The sequence below is a fragment of the Dama dama genome, chromosome 5 (assembly GCF_033118175.1).
Source record: "Dama dama isolate Ldn47 chromosome 5, ASM3311817v1, whole genome shotgun sequence".
Classification (NCBI taxonomy): Eukaryota; Metazoa; Chordata; class Mammalia; order Artiodactyla; family Cervidae; genus Dama; species Dama dama.
This window is the reverse complement of record NC_083685.1, coordinates 85,243,761-85,262,743: the sequence shown is the minus strand read 5'-3', so window position 1 is coordinate 85,262,743 and position 18,983 is coordinate 85,243,761. Positions and strand designations below refer to the sequence as shown.

The 18,983-nt window shown below is 48.1% G+C and overlaps 1 protein-coding gene across 1 annotated transcript in view; it reads left to right on the top strand.

The window, feature by feature from the left end:
• The window catches only part of UNC45B (unc-45 myosin chaperone B), a 41,815-nt gene that overhangs the window by 2,388 nt on the left and 20,444 nt on the right, over positions 1–18,983 (top strand). The window contains exons 2-9 of the mRNA XM_061142781.1: positions 2,661–2,719; positions 7,661–7,828; positions 8,527–8,563; positions 9,819–9,994; positions 11,419–11,508; positions 15,164–15,331; positions 16,150–16,318; positions 18,151–18,321. Coding sequence (XP_060998764.1) covers positions 2,661–2,719; positions 7,661–7,828; positions 8,527–8,563; positions 9,819–9,994; positions 11,419–11,508; positions 15,164–15,331; positions 16,150–16,318; positions 18,151–18,321 — 1,038 coding nt within the window. The remainder of the gene's footprint in view (positions 1–2,660; positions 2,720–7,660; positions 7,829–8,526; positions 8,564–9,818; positions 9,995–11,418; positions 11,509–15,163; positions 15,332–16,149; positions 16,319–18,150; positions 18,322–18,983) is intronic.

Below are 18,983 nucleotides of genomic sequence, written 5' to 3'. Positions count from 1 at the left end.
TCCAACTCTCACATCCATACATGACCACTGGAAAAACCATAGCTTTGACTAGGTGGACCTTTGTTGGCAAAGTAATGTCTCTGATTTTCAATATGCTGTCTAGGTTGGTCATAACTTTCCTTCCAAGGAGTAAGCGTCTTTTAATTTCATGGCTGCAATCACTATATGCAGTGATTTTGGAGCCCAAAAAATAAAGTCAGCCACTGTTCCCACCGTTTGCCAATCTATTTGCATGAAGTGATGGGACCAGATGCCATGATCTTAGTTTTCTGAATGTTAAGCTTTAAGCAAAATTTTTCACTCTCCTCTTTCACTTTCATCAAGAGTCTCTTTAGTTCTTCTTCACTTTCTGCCATAAGCATGGTGTCATCTGCATATCTGAGGTTATTGATATTTCTCCCAGCAATCTTGATTTCAGTTTGTGCTTCTTCCAGTTCAGTGTTTCTCATGATGTTCTCTGCATAGAAGTTAAATGAGCAGGGTGACAATATACAGCCTTGACGTACTCCTTTTCCTATTTGGAACCAGTCTGTTGTTCCATGCCCAGTGCTAACTGTTGCTTCCTGACCTGCATACAGATTTCTCAAGAGGCAGGTCAGGTGGTCTGACATTCCCATCTCTTGAAGAATTTTCCACAGTTTGTTGTGATCCACACAATCAAAGGCTTTGGCATAATCAATAAAACAGAAATAAATGTTTTTCTGGAACTCTCTTGCTTTTTCGATGATCCAGTGAATGTTGGCAATTTGATCTCTGGTTCCTCTGTCTTTTCTAAAACCAGCTTGAACATATGGAAGCTCACGGTTCACATATTGCTGAAGCCTGGCTTGGAGAATTTTGAGCATTACTTTGCTAGCTTGTGAGATAAGTGCAATTGTGTGGTAGTTTGAGCATTGTTTGACATTGCCTTTCTTTGGGATTGGAATGAAAACTAACCTTTTCCAGTCCCGTGGCCATTGCTGAGTTTTCCAAATTTGCTGGCATATTGAGTGCAGCACTTTCACAGCATCATCTTTCAGGATTTGAAATAGCTCAACTGGAATTCCATCACCTCCACTAGCTTTGTTCATAGTGATGCTTCCTAAGGCCCACTTGACTTCACGTTCCAGGATGTCTGGCTCTAGGTGAGTGATCACACCATTGTGATTATCTGGGTCGTGAAGATCTTTTTTGTATAGTTCTTCTGTGTATTCTTGCCATCTCTTCTTAATATCTTCTGCTTCTGTTAGGTCCATACCATTTCTGTCCTTTATTGAGCCCATCTTTGCATGAAATGTTCCCTTGGTGTCTCTAATTTTCTTGAAGAGATCTCTAGTCTTTGCCATTCTATTGTTTTCCTCTATTTCTTTGCACTGATCACTGAGGAAGGCTTTCTCATCTCTCCTTGGTATTCTTTGGAACTCTGCATTCAAATGGGTATCTTTCCTTTTCTCCTTTGCCTTTCACTTCTCTTCTTTTCATAGCTATTTGTAAGGCTTCTTCAGACAGCCATTTTGCCTTTTTGCATTTTCTTTTCTTGGGGATGGTCTTGCTCCCTGTCTCCTGTACAATGTCATGAACCTCCATCCATAATTCATCAGGCTCTCTGTCTATCAGATCTAGTCCCTTAAAACTATTTCTCACTTCCACTGTATAATATAATCATAAGGGATTTGATTTAGGTCATATCTGAATGGTCTAGTGGTTTTCCCTACTTTCTTCAACTTAAGTCTGAATTTGGCAATAAGGAGTTCATGATCTGAGCCACAGTCAACTCCCGGTCTTATTTTTGCTGACTGTATAGAGCTTCTCCATCTTTGGCTGCAAAGAATATAATCAATCTGATTTTGGTGTTGGCCATCTGGTGATTGCAGATCACTTGCCGGATACTGACAACCTTTTGTCTTTTCCGAACAGCGATTCTTAGCCCCAGTTTTACCGATGCATAATTGAAGGCTCTCGCCAGTTGATTTCCCCTGAGATCACAGAGATAGGCAATGGGAGTGGCTTATAAAACCAGAGCCCATGGGATTGAAGGCGGAAATTAGAATTCTTTTTAAGTTTAAAATAATTAATTAATTTTTACTTTTGGCTGCTCTGGGTCATCGGCGCTGCGCACGGGCTTTCTCTGGTTACGGCCAGCAAGGGCTGCTCTCTATTACCCTATGCGGACGTCTCTTTGAGGTGGCTTTTCTGGTTGTCGCTCATGGGTTCCGGAGCGCAGGCTCAGTAGTTGTGGTGCTTAGACTTAGTAGCTCCAAGTCAGGTGGAATCGCCCCAGATCAGGGATCAAACCCATGTCTCCTGAATTGGCAGGTGTATTCTTGACCACTGGACCACCAGGGAAGTCCTAGTATTCTTTTTTAAATGGCTCAAATCAATTAATAATACTTGAGGATAGAAGCAAAAAATTCTTGCAGTCTTCAACAGTGTGAAAGTGAAGTTGCTCAGTCGTATCCGACTCTTTGCGGCCCTGTGGACTGTAGCCCGCCAGGCTCTTCTGTCCATGGGATTCTCCAGGCAAGAATACTGGAGTGGGTTGCCATTTCCTTCTATAATAATAACAATATGTATTGTTGTTTACAATAATAACAACAATAGCAATGTGTCAGGCATTGTTCTAAGTGCTTTACATATGTAACTCATTTAATCATCATGACTCTTTTCATCCCATATTACAGATGAGGCCCTAAAGCAGAGACGGACCAGAAGAACTCTTACTGGAAACCTAGGATCTTTGGTCAGCTTCTCTCTCTGTCTCCCTCCTTCCCCCTTCCCTCCCTCTCTTTCTCCCTCCCCTGTATCCAGGGCATCTCAAGCTCCGCCAGGGCTGCCTTATTACCCTGTCTAGAATCTGTTCCCTCCATCTCCATTGCCACACTGATGCCATGCAGGGCCCTTTGGGGCTCCCAGGCACAGAGGCCTTTTTGTCCCTCATTTCACGGAGGCAACACTCCACCTTCCACAATCTTCTCTGAGCTCCAAAGAGTAGATTCAAACAGTTGCTAATCAAGGGAGGAGCAACCAGGAAACCACCTGAGTCAAGATTAAAGGGACCAGAGAAGCTCTTCAAGGTCAGGAGACCACCTTAGACCCTGCACACACCCTAATCTTGTCAGCAACCCACCCTTTTGAAACTTTGCAGAGGAAAGAAGGAAAGACTGTTACTGGACTTCCCTGGTGGTCCAGTGGTTAAGAATCTGCCTGCCAATGCAGAGGATATGGGTTCGATCCCTGGTCTGTAAAGATCCCACATGCCGTGGAGCAGCTAAGCCTGTGCGCCACAATGACTGTAGCCCATTCTATAGAACCTGTGCTCTGCGGCAAAGAGTAGCCCCTGCTCGCCACAAGTAGAGGAAGCCCACTCACAGCAATGAAGACCCGTCACAGCTCGAAAAGAAAAAGAAAGATGGTTATTGCCTTGATCCTTATCACATTCTCCTGCCTGACTATATAACCTCTCCCTACTCACCAGAATCCGCCTGCAATGCAGGAGACCCTGGTTCAATTCCTAGTTTGGGATGATCCCCTGGAGAAGGGAAAGGCTACCCATTCTGGCCTGGAGAATTCCACGAACTGTATAGTCCATGCAGTCCCGAAGAGTCGGACACGACTGAGTGACTTTCACTTTCACTTTTCACTCATCAGGGCAGGGGGGCACAGCACTTGAGATGCCAGCGTACTGTGTTCCCCCTTTGTCTGACAAATTAATAGAGTCACTCTTTCTTCTCCACAATTCTGTCTGCATATTGCTCTTCCGTATCAGTGCACAGAGAGCCTAGATTTTGGCTGCAATACTGGTTCCTACAGTCTCTACATTTGCCTACCTGTCTTTACCCTGCCTCCTCCTCTTCACCTGACAACCAGGATGATGTTTCAAACCAAAAATCTGGTCAGTTACTTTCTGTCTTTGTTACCCTACAAAGCCTCCCATTACAGGCAGGAAAAATCAGACTCCTTATAATGGTCCACTCAGCCTTAGTTCCCTCCCTCTTTTTGACACGCCAGGCTTCCCTGTCCTTCACTGTCTCCCAGAGTTTGCTCAAACTCATGTCCATTGAGTCAATGATGCCATCCAACTGTCTCATCCTCTGTTGTCCCCTTCTCCATCTGCCTTCAATCTCTCCCAGCATCAGGGTCTTTTTCAATGAGTCAGCTCTTCGAATCAAATGGCCAAAGTATTGGAGCTTCAGCTTCAGTCCTTCCAATGAACACTCAGGGTTGATTTCCTTTAGGATGGACTGGTTTGATCTCCTTACTGCCCAAGGGACTCTCAAGAGTCATCTCCAGCACCACAGTTCAAAAGCATCAATTCTTTGGTGCTCAGCCTTTTTGATGGTCCAAGAGGAAGTAATAAAGGTTAAGTGAGGTCCTAAAGATGGCATCCTAATTTGATAGGACTGATGTCCTTTTAAGAGGAGGACGCACAAGAGCTCACTCGCTCTCTCCTTGCCTCTCTTTGCTCTCCCACAGAGAAGAGGCTGTGTGAATACAAAGCAGAAGACAGCTGTCCCCAAGCCAGAAAGTGAAGTTTCACCAGAAACCAACCCACATGAGGGCACCCTGATCTTAGGCTTCTAGCCTCCAGGATTGTGAGAAAGAAATTTTTGTTGTTTAAGCCACCCACTTGGTGGTATTTTGTTATGGCAGCCTGAGCTGACAAACACATACAGGAATAGTTCTTCAGGTCTTGCCTTAAATATTCATTCAATCATTTAACAAAGGTCTCTGCCAGACATTGTCCTAGGAGCCCTACATATGTCAACTAATTTAATCATTTACACGGGGAAACGTTCTCTGAAATAATGTCATGTTTTCTGACTGTAAGGTTTCAAAACTGTTTGGTATTCTTCAGAAATCACAGATTCATGGAATTCTTTCATGCATTCATTCAACAAATATTTCTGAGCACCTACTACATACCACTCCAGTACTCTGGCCTAGGAAACCCCATGGACAGAGGAGCCTGGTGGGCTACAGTCCCTGGGGTTGCAAAAGAGTCAGACATGACTTAGCGACTAAAACAATAGCCGCTACATGCTACACACTGTTGCAGACACTTGGAATATGTGAGGGACAAAATAGACACAGATCCTTACCCCAGGAGTGTTTTCTGCTTCCATAATCATTCACAGTTCCTGGCAGATAGTAGTGGTTTAGTCGCTAAGTCATGTCCGACTCTTGCCACCCCATGGACTGTAGCCTGCCATGCTCCTCTGTCCAGGGGTTTCTCCAGGCAAGAACACTGGAGTGGGTTCCCATTTCCTTCTCCAGGGGATCTTCCTGACCCAGGAATTGAACCCGGGTCTCCTGCATTGTACCAACTTTACCAGCTGAGCCTCGAGGGAATCCTGGCACATATCAAATGCTTAAGAAACGCTTGTGGAATGAATTACTGAATCAGAATTTGAATCCGGGTCCCCTGGACTTGAACATTTATCAGGGCTGGACTTTGCGTCCAGTAGGACAGTAGAACTTGTCCAAGGTCACAGAGCTGTGTTTTCAAGGTCACAGAGCTAAGAGCAGAATCTAGTGTGAGTGATCCCACCTACACTTTTTTCCTTCAGTGTCTTTTCTTAGCCCTGGTCTGGTCAGTCTGAAGCACTGTGGGAGAGGGGGGCAGAATGGTAGCAATGTGAAGCAAAGCGTCAGCACGAAAAACTCATTCATTCATTCATTTAAGAACGTGCATTGGACACTGAGTCTTCCAGGCTCTGTGCCAGGGAAACTCAAACTGCAAGAGACGCTGTACTTGTCCTCTGGGAGGGCACTCACTGCCCAGTCTCAGAGACACAGAAAGCTGGGAGAATTCTATATCCAAGTGCGGGATAACCTCATAAATTTGTCTTAGGAACCCTCAGTTGAATAAGGAAAAACAATTCCTGTCCCAGGGGAGACCCTCTCTGGTGGCAAGTACATAGTGTGTTTTTTTTTTTAATTAAGAATTTTTCATTTAATTAAAATTTTAACATCACAGTAGAGTTGATTTACAATATTGTGTAAGTGTCAGGTGTGCAACACAGTGATTCACAATTTTTAGTGAATAAACAGTTCTCGTCCAAGGAAGACCACCCCCCCACCCCCCCTGCCTTCTCTGATGAGGGGGACTCGGCAAGTCCCAGTCAGTTAGGGGGCACAGTTCTGGGTCGCAGGGAATTCCCAGGCTGCCTGGGATTTTGCAGGAGAAGATTCAGTCCGGTGGGGGACATACAGAGCCCATCCTCAGGGGGCTCCTAGCCTGGGGGCGGGGAGGGATGCCAAATACAGACCCTCCGTACAGGGAAGAGCCACAGAAGATGCGCAGAGTGGAACAAACCACCCACTTCCACTCAAGTGAGACAAAAAGTCCATGGATCTTTCTGAAAAACAAGGCCGTTTTCAGTGGGTGGAAGTGGCAGGGGAGTTGTGGACAAGGGGGAGAGGGGAAGGAAACTTCCTCCCTCCCTCCTCTTCCCTCCTCCTTCCAGAAGGGCGCTTCTGGAAGTCTCCAGCTGACCTGGGACCTGGGCAGCTGCTCTGCGTGTGTCAAGCCTGCCAGCCCCTCAGCTGTCACTCTGCTCCCAAAATAGCAGGGGTGGGGGGAGGGGAGAGGAGGTTGTTTATCTGGGAGGGAGGTGGAGAAGGGGCATCCGAGCTGTGCCTAGGGAGCGGGGGTCTGCTGGGGGTGCTCCCGTTCCTCTGGATCTATCATTCTTTGGGGGGTTAGGAGCACCTGTGCCCCCAGGACTGGCCCTGAGTGGGATGCGGGGACAGAGGTTCCTTGGAACCTCCACGTGGTAATGACTGTCCAGTCTGGGGAGGGGGAGGTCCCGGAGTATCTCTGACAGACGCCAGGGGCACCTGCCCCTGTGGCCAAATATGGTCCGAAGCCACTGGCTGGGGTGATAAAGTCTCCTGGGTGGGGGCTGGGAGGGGCAGACTGACGCTGGCCGGCTGGGGGTTCACACACAGAGGAGCCGCACCCCAGGAGGACGGACTGAGAACATTGTCCTTGAGAGAAAGTGAGCTGGCCCGGAGTGTGCCTGGGACCGGGGAGGGGGAAGGCGGAACCCAGGCATTTTAAGGCCTGCAATGAGAATTCAGGCCCTTGGTGTGGTGGCTTTGCCCATCCTGCTGGGAGGGAGATAGAGGGAGGAACAGGGACTCTTCTTTAAAAAAAAAAAGTCAGAGTATAGTTAACAATTTTGCGTTAACTTCAGGTGTGCCAAGTGATTCAGTTATACATATATCTATTCTTTTTTAAAAAAAATTTATGTATTTTTATTTATTTAATTATTTAGCCACACCAGGTCTTAGTTGCAACAAGTGGGATCTAGCTGCCTGACCAGGGATGGAACCCAGGCCCACTGCATTGGAAGCATGGAATCTTAGCCACTAGACTGCCAGGGAAACCCCTTCTTTTTCAAATTCTTTTCCCGTTTAGGTTGTTACATAATACTGAGCAGAGTTCCCTAGGAACAGAGATGCTGAGACCCCTCTCAACTTGGGCCCTACTCTTAGCAGACGCTGTGATGTCCTCCTGGGCAGTGGATTGGCGGGGGTTGAGGGGTGGGTCCCTCTGGTTCCCTCCCTCCCAGGTAGCATCCTCCCCATCCATCCTGGTAGGTGGGGACCCTGGAGCTCCAGACCTCAGACCAGGAGCCCAGCCCCGGGTCTGGAGGGAGCTCTCCTGTCCCGACAGATGGCCGAGGCGGAAGCGATGCAGCTGAAGGAGGAAGGGAACCAGCATTTCCAGCTCCAGGACTACAAGGCCGCCACCAAGAGCTACAGCCAGGCCCTGAAGCTGACCAAGGATAAGGCCCTGCTGGCCACGCTCTATCGGAACCGGGCGGCCTGTGGCCTGAAAACGGTCTGGGATGGAGAGGGGTGGGAACTGAGGGCTGAACTGGGATGCAGGTGAGGGGCAGTTCCCTCCTCCCGACAGTCACACCCCCTCCTGGAACCCTCAGATTGGAGCAGGGCGCCTCCCCCTGCTTTCTGGTACCCATCACCTGACCCACTCCTCTGGGAAACAGGGAAGTCATCCACGGAGACAGCTCCCATCCCATGGGAAGCAGCCTCGTGGGAACTGGCATCAGGACAGGGGCTTTTCAGAGCTTATTTCGTGGCATCTTAACCACAGACCACGAGGTTGCCACTACTCTTGTACCCATATTGCAGATATGTAGCTCAAGACTCAAGAGGAGGGCTCAATAACTTCCCCAAGAGCTCTAGGTAGTTAGCAGCAGTGTGTACATGCTAAATCACTTGAGTCTTGTGTGACTGTTTGCGACCCCATGGATGATAGCCCTCCAGGCTCCTCTGTCCGTGGGATTCTGCAGGCGAGAACCTTGGAGTGGGTAGCCACACCCTCCTCAGTCAGCAGCAGAGCCAGGTTCAAGCCGGAGTGCGCCTGAATCTTGTCCACTTTCCCATGCTCAGCAAGGAGCCTCTGGCCTCTGACAGTGGCAGCGGCCAGCAAGCCCTGTCTCCTCACCTCAGGACCCTCTCTGGCTGTCTCTGTATTGGGTCCGCATTAACCAAGTTTCCTCCTTCCCCATTCCTCAGGAGAGCTATGTTCAGGCGGCTTCCGATGCCTCGAGAGGTGAGCCCCCCCCCCCCCCCTGCTCTGACCTTGCCCTCCACGACCCCCCTTGGCATCCCTGTTTAGTCTAAGAGGCTCTTGACACTCACAGATTGTATAAATGCCATCCTGGATGTTGTAGGCAGGGCTTCAGATGGACCATCCTTGTGTGAACGGAGTGCTCCAGGAAAGCCATCCCTAAGTCACATTTTTACACGTTAGATATGCTGGGGCAGCTTCTTTTCTTAGAAAGATGCTCCTGGAAATCCTTTTGTCACAGCAAGGACTCAGCCACTTTGCTGGAGGCTAGGATGTGTTCATGGGCTTATGCCACGGACACTAGGAGAAATAGACACATATCAGCACTGGTTTCGGAGTGCCTCAAGGTCTGAGAGAACTCAGATGTAAGAGCATGATCAAAATGGGACGACTTCCGGCTGCATTTTTAGGGTTATAATATGCAGAATGAAGGGGGTTCTCCTCTGCATAGGTCTGTCTTGGCTTTTGATCGAGTCACTAATTTTTAAGGAGAGACAGAGACAGTCTGGAGTGAGTTTAGAAGGGAAGGACTTAGCTGGAGAGGGGACTGGAAACGCATCCTATGAAAAGCAGAAAAGTGGCCTCAGCTCAGAGAAGGAACTTCCAGGTGGGACGGGGAGCTGCTTTCAAATTCCTGAAAGGCTGGTCATAAGGAAGAAGGATTGGATTTCATCTCACAGTTTCCAGGACTGGACTTAAGACAAAAGGGCAAAGTTACAGGGAGATAGATTTCAGGTTGGAGGAGGGAAGGGCTTTCTGCCTTGAGATGGAAGGTGCTCCCCACAGCTGGAGGTATGCAAGCACCAACTGGATTAGTACTTGGCAGGGATCAAGGAGCTGAGACTGGAGAGTCAGGAATTGGACAAGATGAGCCTTAAGCTCCCTTCCGACCTTGAGACAGTGATTCTTACCACCTCCCTAACTAAGGGGAGCCTAGGACCAGATGGTCTACCACAGGGCTTCCCAATCTCTGGGATCTAATGCCTGATGATCTGAGGTGGAACTGATGTCATAATAATAGAAGTAAAGTGCACAATAGATGTAATGCACTTGAATCATCCCCAAACCACACTCCACTTACAGTCCGTGGAAAAATTGCCTTCCACAAAGCTGGTCTATAAGGATGCACACTCTCCAAGGGAGAGTTGGAAGCCCTGGAGTTGGGGGCAGTGGTGGGGGAGGAGGGAAGGTGGTCTGCCGCCCGGCCCCCTGAGACTCTGCCTGTGTCCCTTGCTAGCCATTGATATCAACTCCTCGGACATCAAGGCTCTGTACCGGCGATGCCAGGCATTGGAGCACCTGGGCAAGCTGGACCAGGCCTTCAAGGACGTGCAGCGCTGTGCCACCCTGGAGCCACAGAACCAGAGCTTCCAGGAGACACTGAGGAGACTCAACACCAGCATCCAGGAGAAGGTGGGCTGGACCTGGAAGGAGGCCTTCCCGCAAGCCTCGGCCACCTCTCCCCATTCCTAGTAGGGACCCGTTAGGGCGGCGGGACACCAGGGCTGGCCTACCGCCACTCCCTTGGACGGAGTGGTCACGTGGCACAGAACAGCCGGGCAGATGCACCTATCTGTGATCAGAGTGATCAGAGATGCCGTGATGCTTGTTCATGGGTACAAGCCAGACAGGACTAGCATACCAGTCTTTTCAATTCCAGATGGAGGCTTAAAAAAAAAATCACAACTTAGTACGTCTTCACTATGATCTTCCTCTCTTTCTAGGAGGACCAAGGCAGCATGAGAAACCTGGGAACTGGGGGGAGGATGTTGCTGGGGGGATGCAGGAGAGCCAGGAACCAGCAGGAACAGGGAATCTTTTCTAGGAAAATGGAGCGGGCTCAGGGAACTGGGACTGAGATGAGGAGTCCTGTGCCCTCTGTCCTCACTTAGCTACCAGTTTTCTGAGGGACGCACTGGGGTGTCAGTTCCCCACTGTGAGAGCAGAAGGGTAACTTGATCACGCATCTCCTTGCTCCAGGTCACAGTGACTTCTGGATGCCTGGGGCAGCCCCATGGAGGGACCACAGTGTACTGTCCAGAGTGCAGACTCAAGGGCTGTCAAAATACAGACCAACCAGTGACCAGAGAAGGGGTGGTGAATGAGCGACTTCCTGAAAGGAAATGACCTCAGGATGGAAATAGGTGGCACTGTAGCCCAGCAGAACATAGCTTCAGAGCAGTGGGGTTGGGACTGGCATTGGGAGAGTGAGGGATGAGACATTCCAAAATAATCATTTAAGGACTTCGCTGGTGGTCCAATGGCTAAGACTCTGTGGTCCCAATCCAGGGGGCCTGGGTTCGATCCCAGGTCAGGGACCTGGATCGCACATGCTGCAACTAAAGATCTTGTGTGCTGCTGCTACGATGACCTGGGCACAACGAAGAGAATGAATGAATGAATATTTAAAAAGGAATAAAGAAGGAAAAAATGGTTTACATTTATTTCAAGAGGTACTTGAAAGCTGCTTCATGTTTCTGACCCTGGAGATACAGTCCTGTTTTAGCCCATATTTAAACGTCTAACAGCGAGGCTGCAAAATTGGGGTGATGATCTTTTTGTCTTCCAAGACTTGCCTTGTTAAGACTAAATGGGACCTCGAATGTAAAGTGTAAGCTTTATGGAGCAAGGATTTGATTTTGTCCTCCCGTTCTATCCCTAGCATCTGTCAGCATCTGACCCGCAGTAGTAGTTCAGTAGATGTTTGTTGGATGAGCGAGTGATGGAGGCAGGCAGAAAGAGTATACCCTAGTGTTAACTGAGATGACCTTTAAGTGGAGCTGTCTGAAATGATGGGGATGTCCGCCTGCCTTCTTCCCCACTCCCTCCTCTCTCAGCTCCGGGTGCAGTTCTCCACTGACTCGAGGGTTCAGACGATGTTTGAGATTCTCCTGGACAGGAACAGTGAAGCGGATAAACTGGAGAAGGTAAGTGCTGGGCAAGCAGCGAACCAGAAGAGGGCGCTCTAGGGGCGCGCAGATAACTGCTTCTTCTGCGGCTCCGCCCCTGTGTCCGGACGGTAACGCCCCCGTCTCGTGCCGGTGGGCGGCTCCTGGGAGAAAGGAGACAAAGATGGGCCAAACGCTAAGCTCTTTAGGAAACAGCGTGAACTCTAAGAAGGGCCAGGATTAGGAGAGTCATGCTCAACACAAGGGGTGCTCATGTTGAGTCATGCTCAACAATGAGAACAATGAGGGTTGAATCCTGTCTTTACATTTCTGGCATTTTGTTCTTCATGTATTGTTTTTTGCAGTGCATAGATTTTGATATTTTAAAACATTGCATTCAATACCATTTATCTTGATTACAGAAGTTTTTTGTACCCCGTAAAATCTGCACCCAAGGCGAGTGTCTTACTTGCCTCACTCTGGTTTTGGGCCTGAGAAACAGTGACACGTCAAAATAATGCTTTATTCCATTTCAAAATATTGCAGCATCATTCTGAATTGTGAAAATGTTTATTCCTAATACCATCTTCTTAACCAAATTTGCTGCATTTTTAAATGTTTCTTTTTTCCTCCTTCAGAGGGAAAAAAATGAATATCTGAATATAAGAATTTAACAGAAGATGCATGGGGAATTTTTATTAGTTTTATGATCAGTAATCATATAATATGCAAATATTGGGGCTTCCTTAGTGATCCAGTGGTTAAGACTCCGCCTTCCAATGCAGGCAACTTGGGGTTGATTCCTGGTTAAGGAACTAAGATCCCACATGTGGCGGATGCGGTAAAAAAAATTTTTTTAAATATGCAAGTATCTTTTATAACAAACTCTTATAAGGACTTGATGAGTTGTTATATATATAAAAGCAGTACTTTGTACTCTGAAGAGTACAAAGCCCTTGACTGATAGAGCGATGATGGTTCTGCTCATGCTTGCCTGGAATTCTTTAATCAGCCTCCTCCCCAGCCTCTTGGGGGGTTCCCTGGTGGCTCAGACGGTAAAGCATCTGCCAGCAAGGCAGGAGAAGGGGGTTCAGTCTCTGGGTCAGGAAGATCCCTGGAGAAGGGAGTGGTTACCCCACTCCAGTGTACTTGCCTGGAAAATCCCGTGAACAGAGGAGCCTGGCCGGCACAATCCATGGGGTAGCAGAGTCAGACACAACTAAGCTTGCGCACCAACCTCTTACTCTCCACCTGTTTGCCCACCTCCTCCTTTTCTTGCTTCATGAATTCTTTGCCCAATCTCAGGGTCTCAGGTCCTGCTCAAGCCCTTCTCTCCAGATCTGGGGCCTTTTAAGGGATTTCAACACACAGTTGGTTGCCTGCAGTTAGGAGGGTCAACTGTACTACGTCATTTGATGTAAGGGACTTGAGCATCCGTGGATTTTGTTATCCACCAGGGTCCTGGAAAAAATCACCTGTGGATACTGAGGGATGACTATGAATGCATCCTCAAGGTGGAAGGCTTTATATCCTTTTATATCCTCAGTTCAGTTCAATTCAGTCACTCAGTCGTGTCCAACTCTTTACCACCCCCATGGACTGCAGCACACCAGGCCTCCCTGACCATCACCAACTCCCGGAGCTTACACAAACTTATGTCCATTGAGTTGGTGATGCCATCCAACCATCTCATCCTCTGTCATCTCCTTTTCCTCCTGCCTTCAATCTTTCCCAGCATCGGGGTCTTTTCCAGGGAGTCAGTTCTTCACATCAGGTGGCCAGAGTATTGGAGCTTCAGCTTCAGTTATCAGTCCTTCCAATGAATATTCAGGATATCCTTTATATACATATACATATATATATATATATATATATATAGAGAGAGAGAGAGAGAGAGAGAGAGACCCTGAGGACTCACTCACACACACACACACACACACACATACATATACAGAATATCTTATATCTATATCCTATATATATATATGTCCCCAGGGTGGGAAGAGACTTGAAAACGCAGCCCAACTGTCTATTTTTACGGACAGGGATCTGAGACCCAGAGAATGCTATGCCTTGCCCAAGGTCATGTGGCTAGCATGTGGCAGAAGCACCACCCAGGGCTTTCAAATCCCATCTAGCGTTCTCTGTCCATCACAATCTTCAATCTTCCTGAGAACCTCCTGCAACTTCAGATTTTCTTGAACAATAAAGATGCCAAAACCATATTCAAGGAACATGTTTAATGGAAAAGAATCCCCAATGTAAAAACCAATTCTGTTACAAGATAAACTAAGACATATTAAAAACTCTAAGAGTTTGAGCAAAATTTGTTTGAACTGGGTAGCGTAAACCAGAAGTGGTCGAGAGTATTCCACCAGCAAGAGCTAGGGAAAAGGCTTTTATCGAAAAGAGGTGTGTGACTTCCCTGGTGGTTCCGTGGTTAAGAATCCTCTTGCCAATGCAGGGGATGTCAGTATGATCCCTGGTTGGGAACTAAGATCCCACATGTTGTGGGGCAACTAAGGCCGAGTGCAGCAACTCCTGAGTCCACGTGCTGCAAATATATAAACAAAACAAAACAAACAAAACCAGAAAAGAGGTGGAAGCAAAGCAAGGGAATTATTTTATTGGCTGTAGCTTAAAAGTGTGCATGCATAGTCGTGTCGAACTCTTTGCAACCCCCTGAACTGCAGTCTGCCAGACTCCTCTGTCCATGGAATTCTCCAGGCAAGAATACTTGGAGTGGGTTACCATTTCCTTCTCCAGGGCATCTTCCTGACCCAGGGATCGAACTGACATCTCTTGTGTCTCCTGCTTTATCAGGCGGATTCTTTACCCCTAGGGCCACCTGGGAAGCCCAGGTTATAGCTTAAGCAGTTGGCATTATTTGGGAAAGGCTCGTTAGCTATTTGTGATTGGTTGTCCTTCTTAACCTTGAGACAATATAGGGTTTGGGTTTTTTCATTGTAGTTGTTTTGTTTTTAAATTGAAGTATAGTTGATTTACAAGGTTGTGTTAATTTCTGTTGGACAGCAATGTGTGGTTTGGGTTTTCTTAGTTGCTTAGGCACTGAAGCCACCTCAGACTAATGGCCTCCTTGATGAATTAATTTAACATTTCCCTACTCTTCTCTAAAAACATTTTTATATAGTTGTGTTGGGTCTTTGTTGCGGCCTGTGGGACCTTTTGTTGTGGTTCACAGGCTCAGTTGTTCCTCGGCATGCGCAATCTTAGTTCCCCAACCAGGGTTAGGGGTACTGTGGGATCTTAGTTCCCCTCCCAAGGATTGGAAAGTGGAGTCGTCACCACTGGACCACCCTTTCCTACCTTTTAAAAGTCCTTATCCACAAGCAAATACGCACAGTTTTGTTTTACCATAAGTGCCATCAGAGTGAACCTGTAATTCTGTTTCTGCAAACCCATGCTTTTTCCAAGTTGCCTCTGAGTCGTTTCATTTATGTCTTTAATGGCTGCAATATATTTTCATCCAGCTGGTCTTTATTGCAAGTTACTTTGTTTCTTGTTCTGAATTATGTTCTTGGGCTACATTCCCAGCAGCAGGGCTATAGGGCAAAAGAATATAAAGAAGTTTTGAAGACTCGTTCCTTGCCCCAGCCCCTGCACTTGGCTCACGGTCAAGGCCTCAGGAGCCAGACTTCACCCCTGACCTTCGTTGCTACCTTTGCTCCTTCAGGCCGCCAACAACCTCATTGTCCTCGGCCGCGAGGAAGCGGGGTCGGAGAGGATCTTCCAGAACAACGGCGTGGCCCTGCTGATGCAGCTTTTGGACACGAAGAGGCCTGAGCTGATGCTGGCTGCAGTGCGGACACTGTCGGGCATGTGCAGTAGCCACCGAGCTAGGGTGAGGGCAGGGGCGGGGTTCGTGGAGCAAGGGGCTGCCAGTCTGAGGACAGGGCGTTGACTTGTGGGCTGGGCATGGCTGGCGTGGATAGACCCTGATACAACATCTAAAGCGGCCCCCCTCAACCTTGGTTGTGTGGTCCCAGATTCAACGGAGACTGATTCTCTGGTTTGTTTCCTTGAGCTGAGAATGGGTCTTACTAAACAAAGAATAAGGGCTTCCCTGGTGGCTCAGATGGTAAGGAATCTGCCTGCAATGCAGGCAACCCAAGCTCGATCCCCAAGTTGGGAAGATCCCCTGGAAAACAGAATGGCTACCCACTCCAGTATTCTTGCCTGGAGAATTCCATAGACAGAGGGGCCTGGTGGGCTGTACAGTCCATGGGGTCACAGAGTCGGACATGACTGAGTGACTAACATTTTCATACTCAAACAAAGATAAGTTTATTGAAAGTGGTTTCTGAGGAAAAGCTGAATGCAATGGCTGTGACAGTTCATGGTTTTTCATACTAAGTCTTGAAAACCCAGTGTGTGTTTTACACACACAGCCCATCTCAGTGTGAACTTGCTGTGTTACACACGTTCAGAGCCTCCCCTGGGGCGAGAGGCCACCGTACTGGAGGGCGCAGCTCTAGCCCTCTGGAAAGGGGCATGGCTTGAGTCCGGGGCTTGCCCGGGGCCACAGGCCCCATGAGACAGCGGCTGCCTGGGCTTCTGTCCTGACTGCATGGGGCGGCCCTCACCCGCTCCCTAACCTGCATGACAGTTGGAAGGGAGGGGCAGCCAGCTGACCATGTGCTTCTCACTGGGGGTGTCTAGGCCACAGCAATCCTCCACGCAGTCCGGATAGACCGAATCTGCAGCCTCATGGCCGTTGAGAACGAGGAGATGTCTCTGGCCGTCTGCAACCTGCTCCAGGCCATCATCGACGCTCTGTCTGGGGAGGACAAACAGGAGCCTCGGGGGAAGGAAGAGGCCCTGGTTCTGGGTAGGAGATGATTTTCAACTTTGGTTTGGGGGGGTGGGGGCAAGGAAGTGCCAGTTACTACCTCAGACTGAGCATTCGCGTACATGGAGGTGGCCCGGTTATATTTTTCCGTTTATTTTTTGACTATAAAAATAACAGAGGCACAGTCACATTTACGAGAGCAAAAATGTTGGAAGCAACTCAAGTGCCCATCTATGGATGAATGGAGAAATAAAACGTGGTGTCTGTCTCTACAATGGAATATTGTTCAGCCTTAAAAAGGCAGGAAATTCTGACACAGGCTACAACATGGATGAACCTTGAGGACCTTATGTTAAGTGAATAACCCAGTCACAAAAACACGAATACTGTATATGCCACATATATGAGGCTTCTTCGTTCTCCTTTCAGCTCCAGACCTTAGTTTCCTGACTAGGAATCAAACCCATGCCCCCTGCAGTGGACGCATAGAGTCCTACCCAGTGGACCACCAAGGAATTCCTTGTGTTTTCTAAAACAGTCAAACTCATAGAAATAGAAAGGTGCATGGTGGTTGCCAGGATCGGGGGGAGGAGGAAATGAGTTGTTTAATGGGAATTTCAGTTTTGCAAGATGAAAAAAGTTTTAAAAAGTAACTGGTGGTTCAGTGGTAAAGATCCCACCTGCCAGTGCAGGAGACATGGGTTTGATCCCTGATCCAGGAAGATCCCACACGCCTCGGAGCAACTATTGAGCCTGTGCTTTAGAGCCGGGGCGCCGCATCAGCTGAAGCCTCTACACCCTAGAGGCTGAGCTCTGCAACAAGAGAAGCCACTGCAAAGAAAAGCCTGCACCTGGCAGCTATAGAATAGCCCCCATCCACCGCAACTAGACAAAAGCTCACGCAGCAACGAACACCTAGCCCAGCCAAAAATAAATAAATAAAATAGTTTTTAAAAAAGTAACAGAGGCTTATTAGAGAAACTTGGAAAATTTTAGAAATACGTAAAGATGAAACAAAAGCCCCAACGACCTGAAAATATCCCTCCAGATAACGACTATGATCACTGCCATGGGAAAGTTTCCAGTCTTTTTTCTTTTTCTAAAAACTCATTTTTTTACACTAACTAATTACTTAATTTTATTTTTGGTTGCATTGGATCTTCACTGCTGTGCATGGGCTTTCTCTAGGTGTGGTGCATGGGGCTGCTCTTCGTTGTGGTGTAGTGGCTTCCCTTGTTGCACAGGCTCTAGACACATGGGCTTTAGGAGTTGCAGGCTCTAGACTGGGGGGGCAATAACTGTGGTGCACGGGCTTAGTTGCTCTCAGCATGTGGGATCTTCCCAGACCTTCCCAGTAAGATGTCTGGATCAAACCTGTGTCCCCTGCATTGGCAGGCAGATTCCCACCCACTGTACCACCTGGGAAGTCCTTTTCCAGTCTTTTTTTCCCCCTATCCATTCATATAAATATCTATTTAATGACATTGGAATTCAACTTGGATGTTGTTGTTATTCAGCCACTAAGTCATGTCTGACTCTTTGTGACCCCATGGACTGCAGCACACCAGGCTTCCCTGTCCTTCACTATCTCCTGGAGTTTGCTCAGATTCATGTCCATTGAGTTGGTGCCATTCAACCATTCAACCACCTCATCCTCTGCCGCCCCCTTTCTGATCACCCTTGGGGGTGTTGTCTAGAAGTCTCCCTCCCTTCTTTGAATGAGACAGGATGCTCTCCTGGGAAAGTCCAAGATCTGGGAAGCAGTGGATTCGATATTTCCAGAGTCCTTCCAGAAGTCCCAGCCATCCTGGGTCCTGTATACCTCAGACACCGTAGTCCTCTCCATTCACCCCTGTCCTCTCCTTCCTCAGACTCCAAGAAGGACCTGAAGCAGATCACCAACCACCTGCTTGACATGCTGGTCAGTAAGAAGGTGTCCGGCCAGGGCAGGGATCAGGCCCTGAACCTGCTCAACAAGAACGTCCCCAGGAAGGATCTCGCCATTCATGATAACTCCCGCACCATCTACGTGGTTGATAACGGTGAGGAGGTGGGAGGGTCCGGGGCTCACGCCAGCCTTTCCAGTGGGCACCACGGTACCAGGCAACAAGCAGAAGGCAGAAGGAGTGTGGCTCTTGTCTGGGAGAGGTCTTCATTCCCAACTGAAAAGCCAGGAAAAGACATTAGCATGTTAGGATCCTCCAGTGGACTGGTGGAGGTGTAGGTCCAGGCTCTGAATTCAGAGCCTGAACGCACACAACACAGTCAAAAACATCTGGGTGGAGTTTCCTGACAAGTGAGGCAAACGCCAAAAAATCCAAACAAAACTCCACCAATGGGAGTAACATTTCTGAAGTCTCACACTGGTAAAATGCAGGCCTTCCAGAAGGGAGCAATGACTTCAGTGTACTTTGTACAAAGACCAGTAACAGTGCTCCAGAAAACATCCATTAAATTTGTCAGCTCCAGGGCGTCACCCCTGGAGATGCCCTAAGTCACTTTCAATTGTTCAGGAATCATACTTATGGCTTTATGATCTGTTGTGATAAATTCTCCCACAGGTATCATGACATTTAGACCATACCTTTTCTAAAATGTTCAGGCCAGCTTTTATCAGCTTGATCTTTATTCTGTTTTGATACAGCACTTCTCTTGTTTGGTTTTCGCAGATCTCAGCAAAGTTCATGTGCAGGTGCTTAGACTT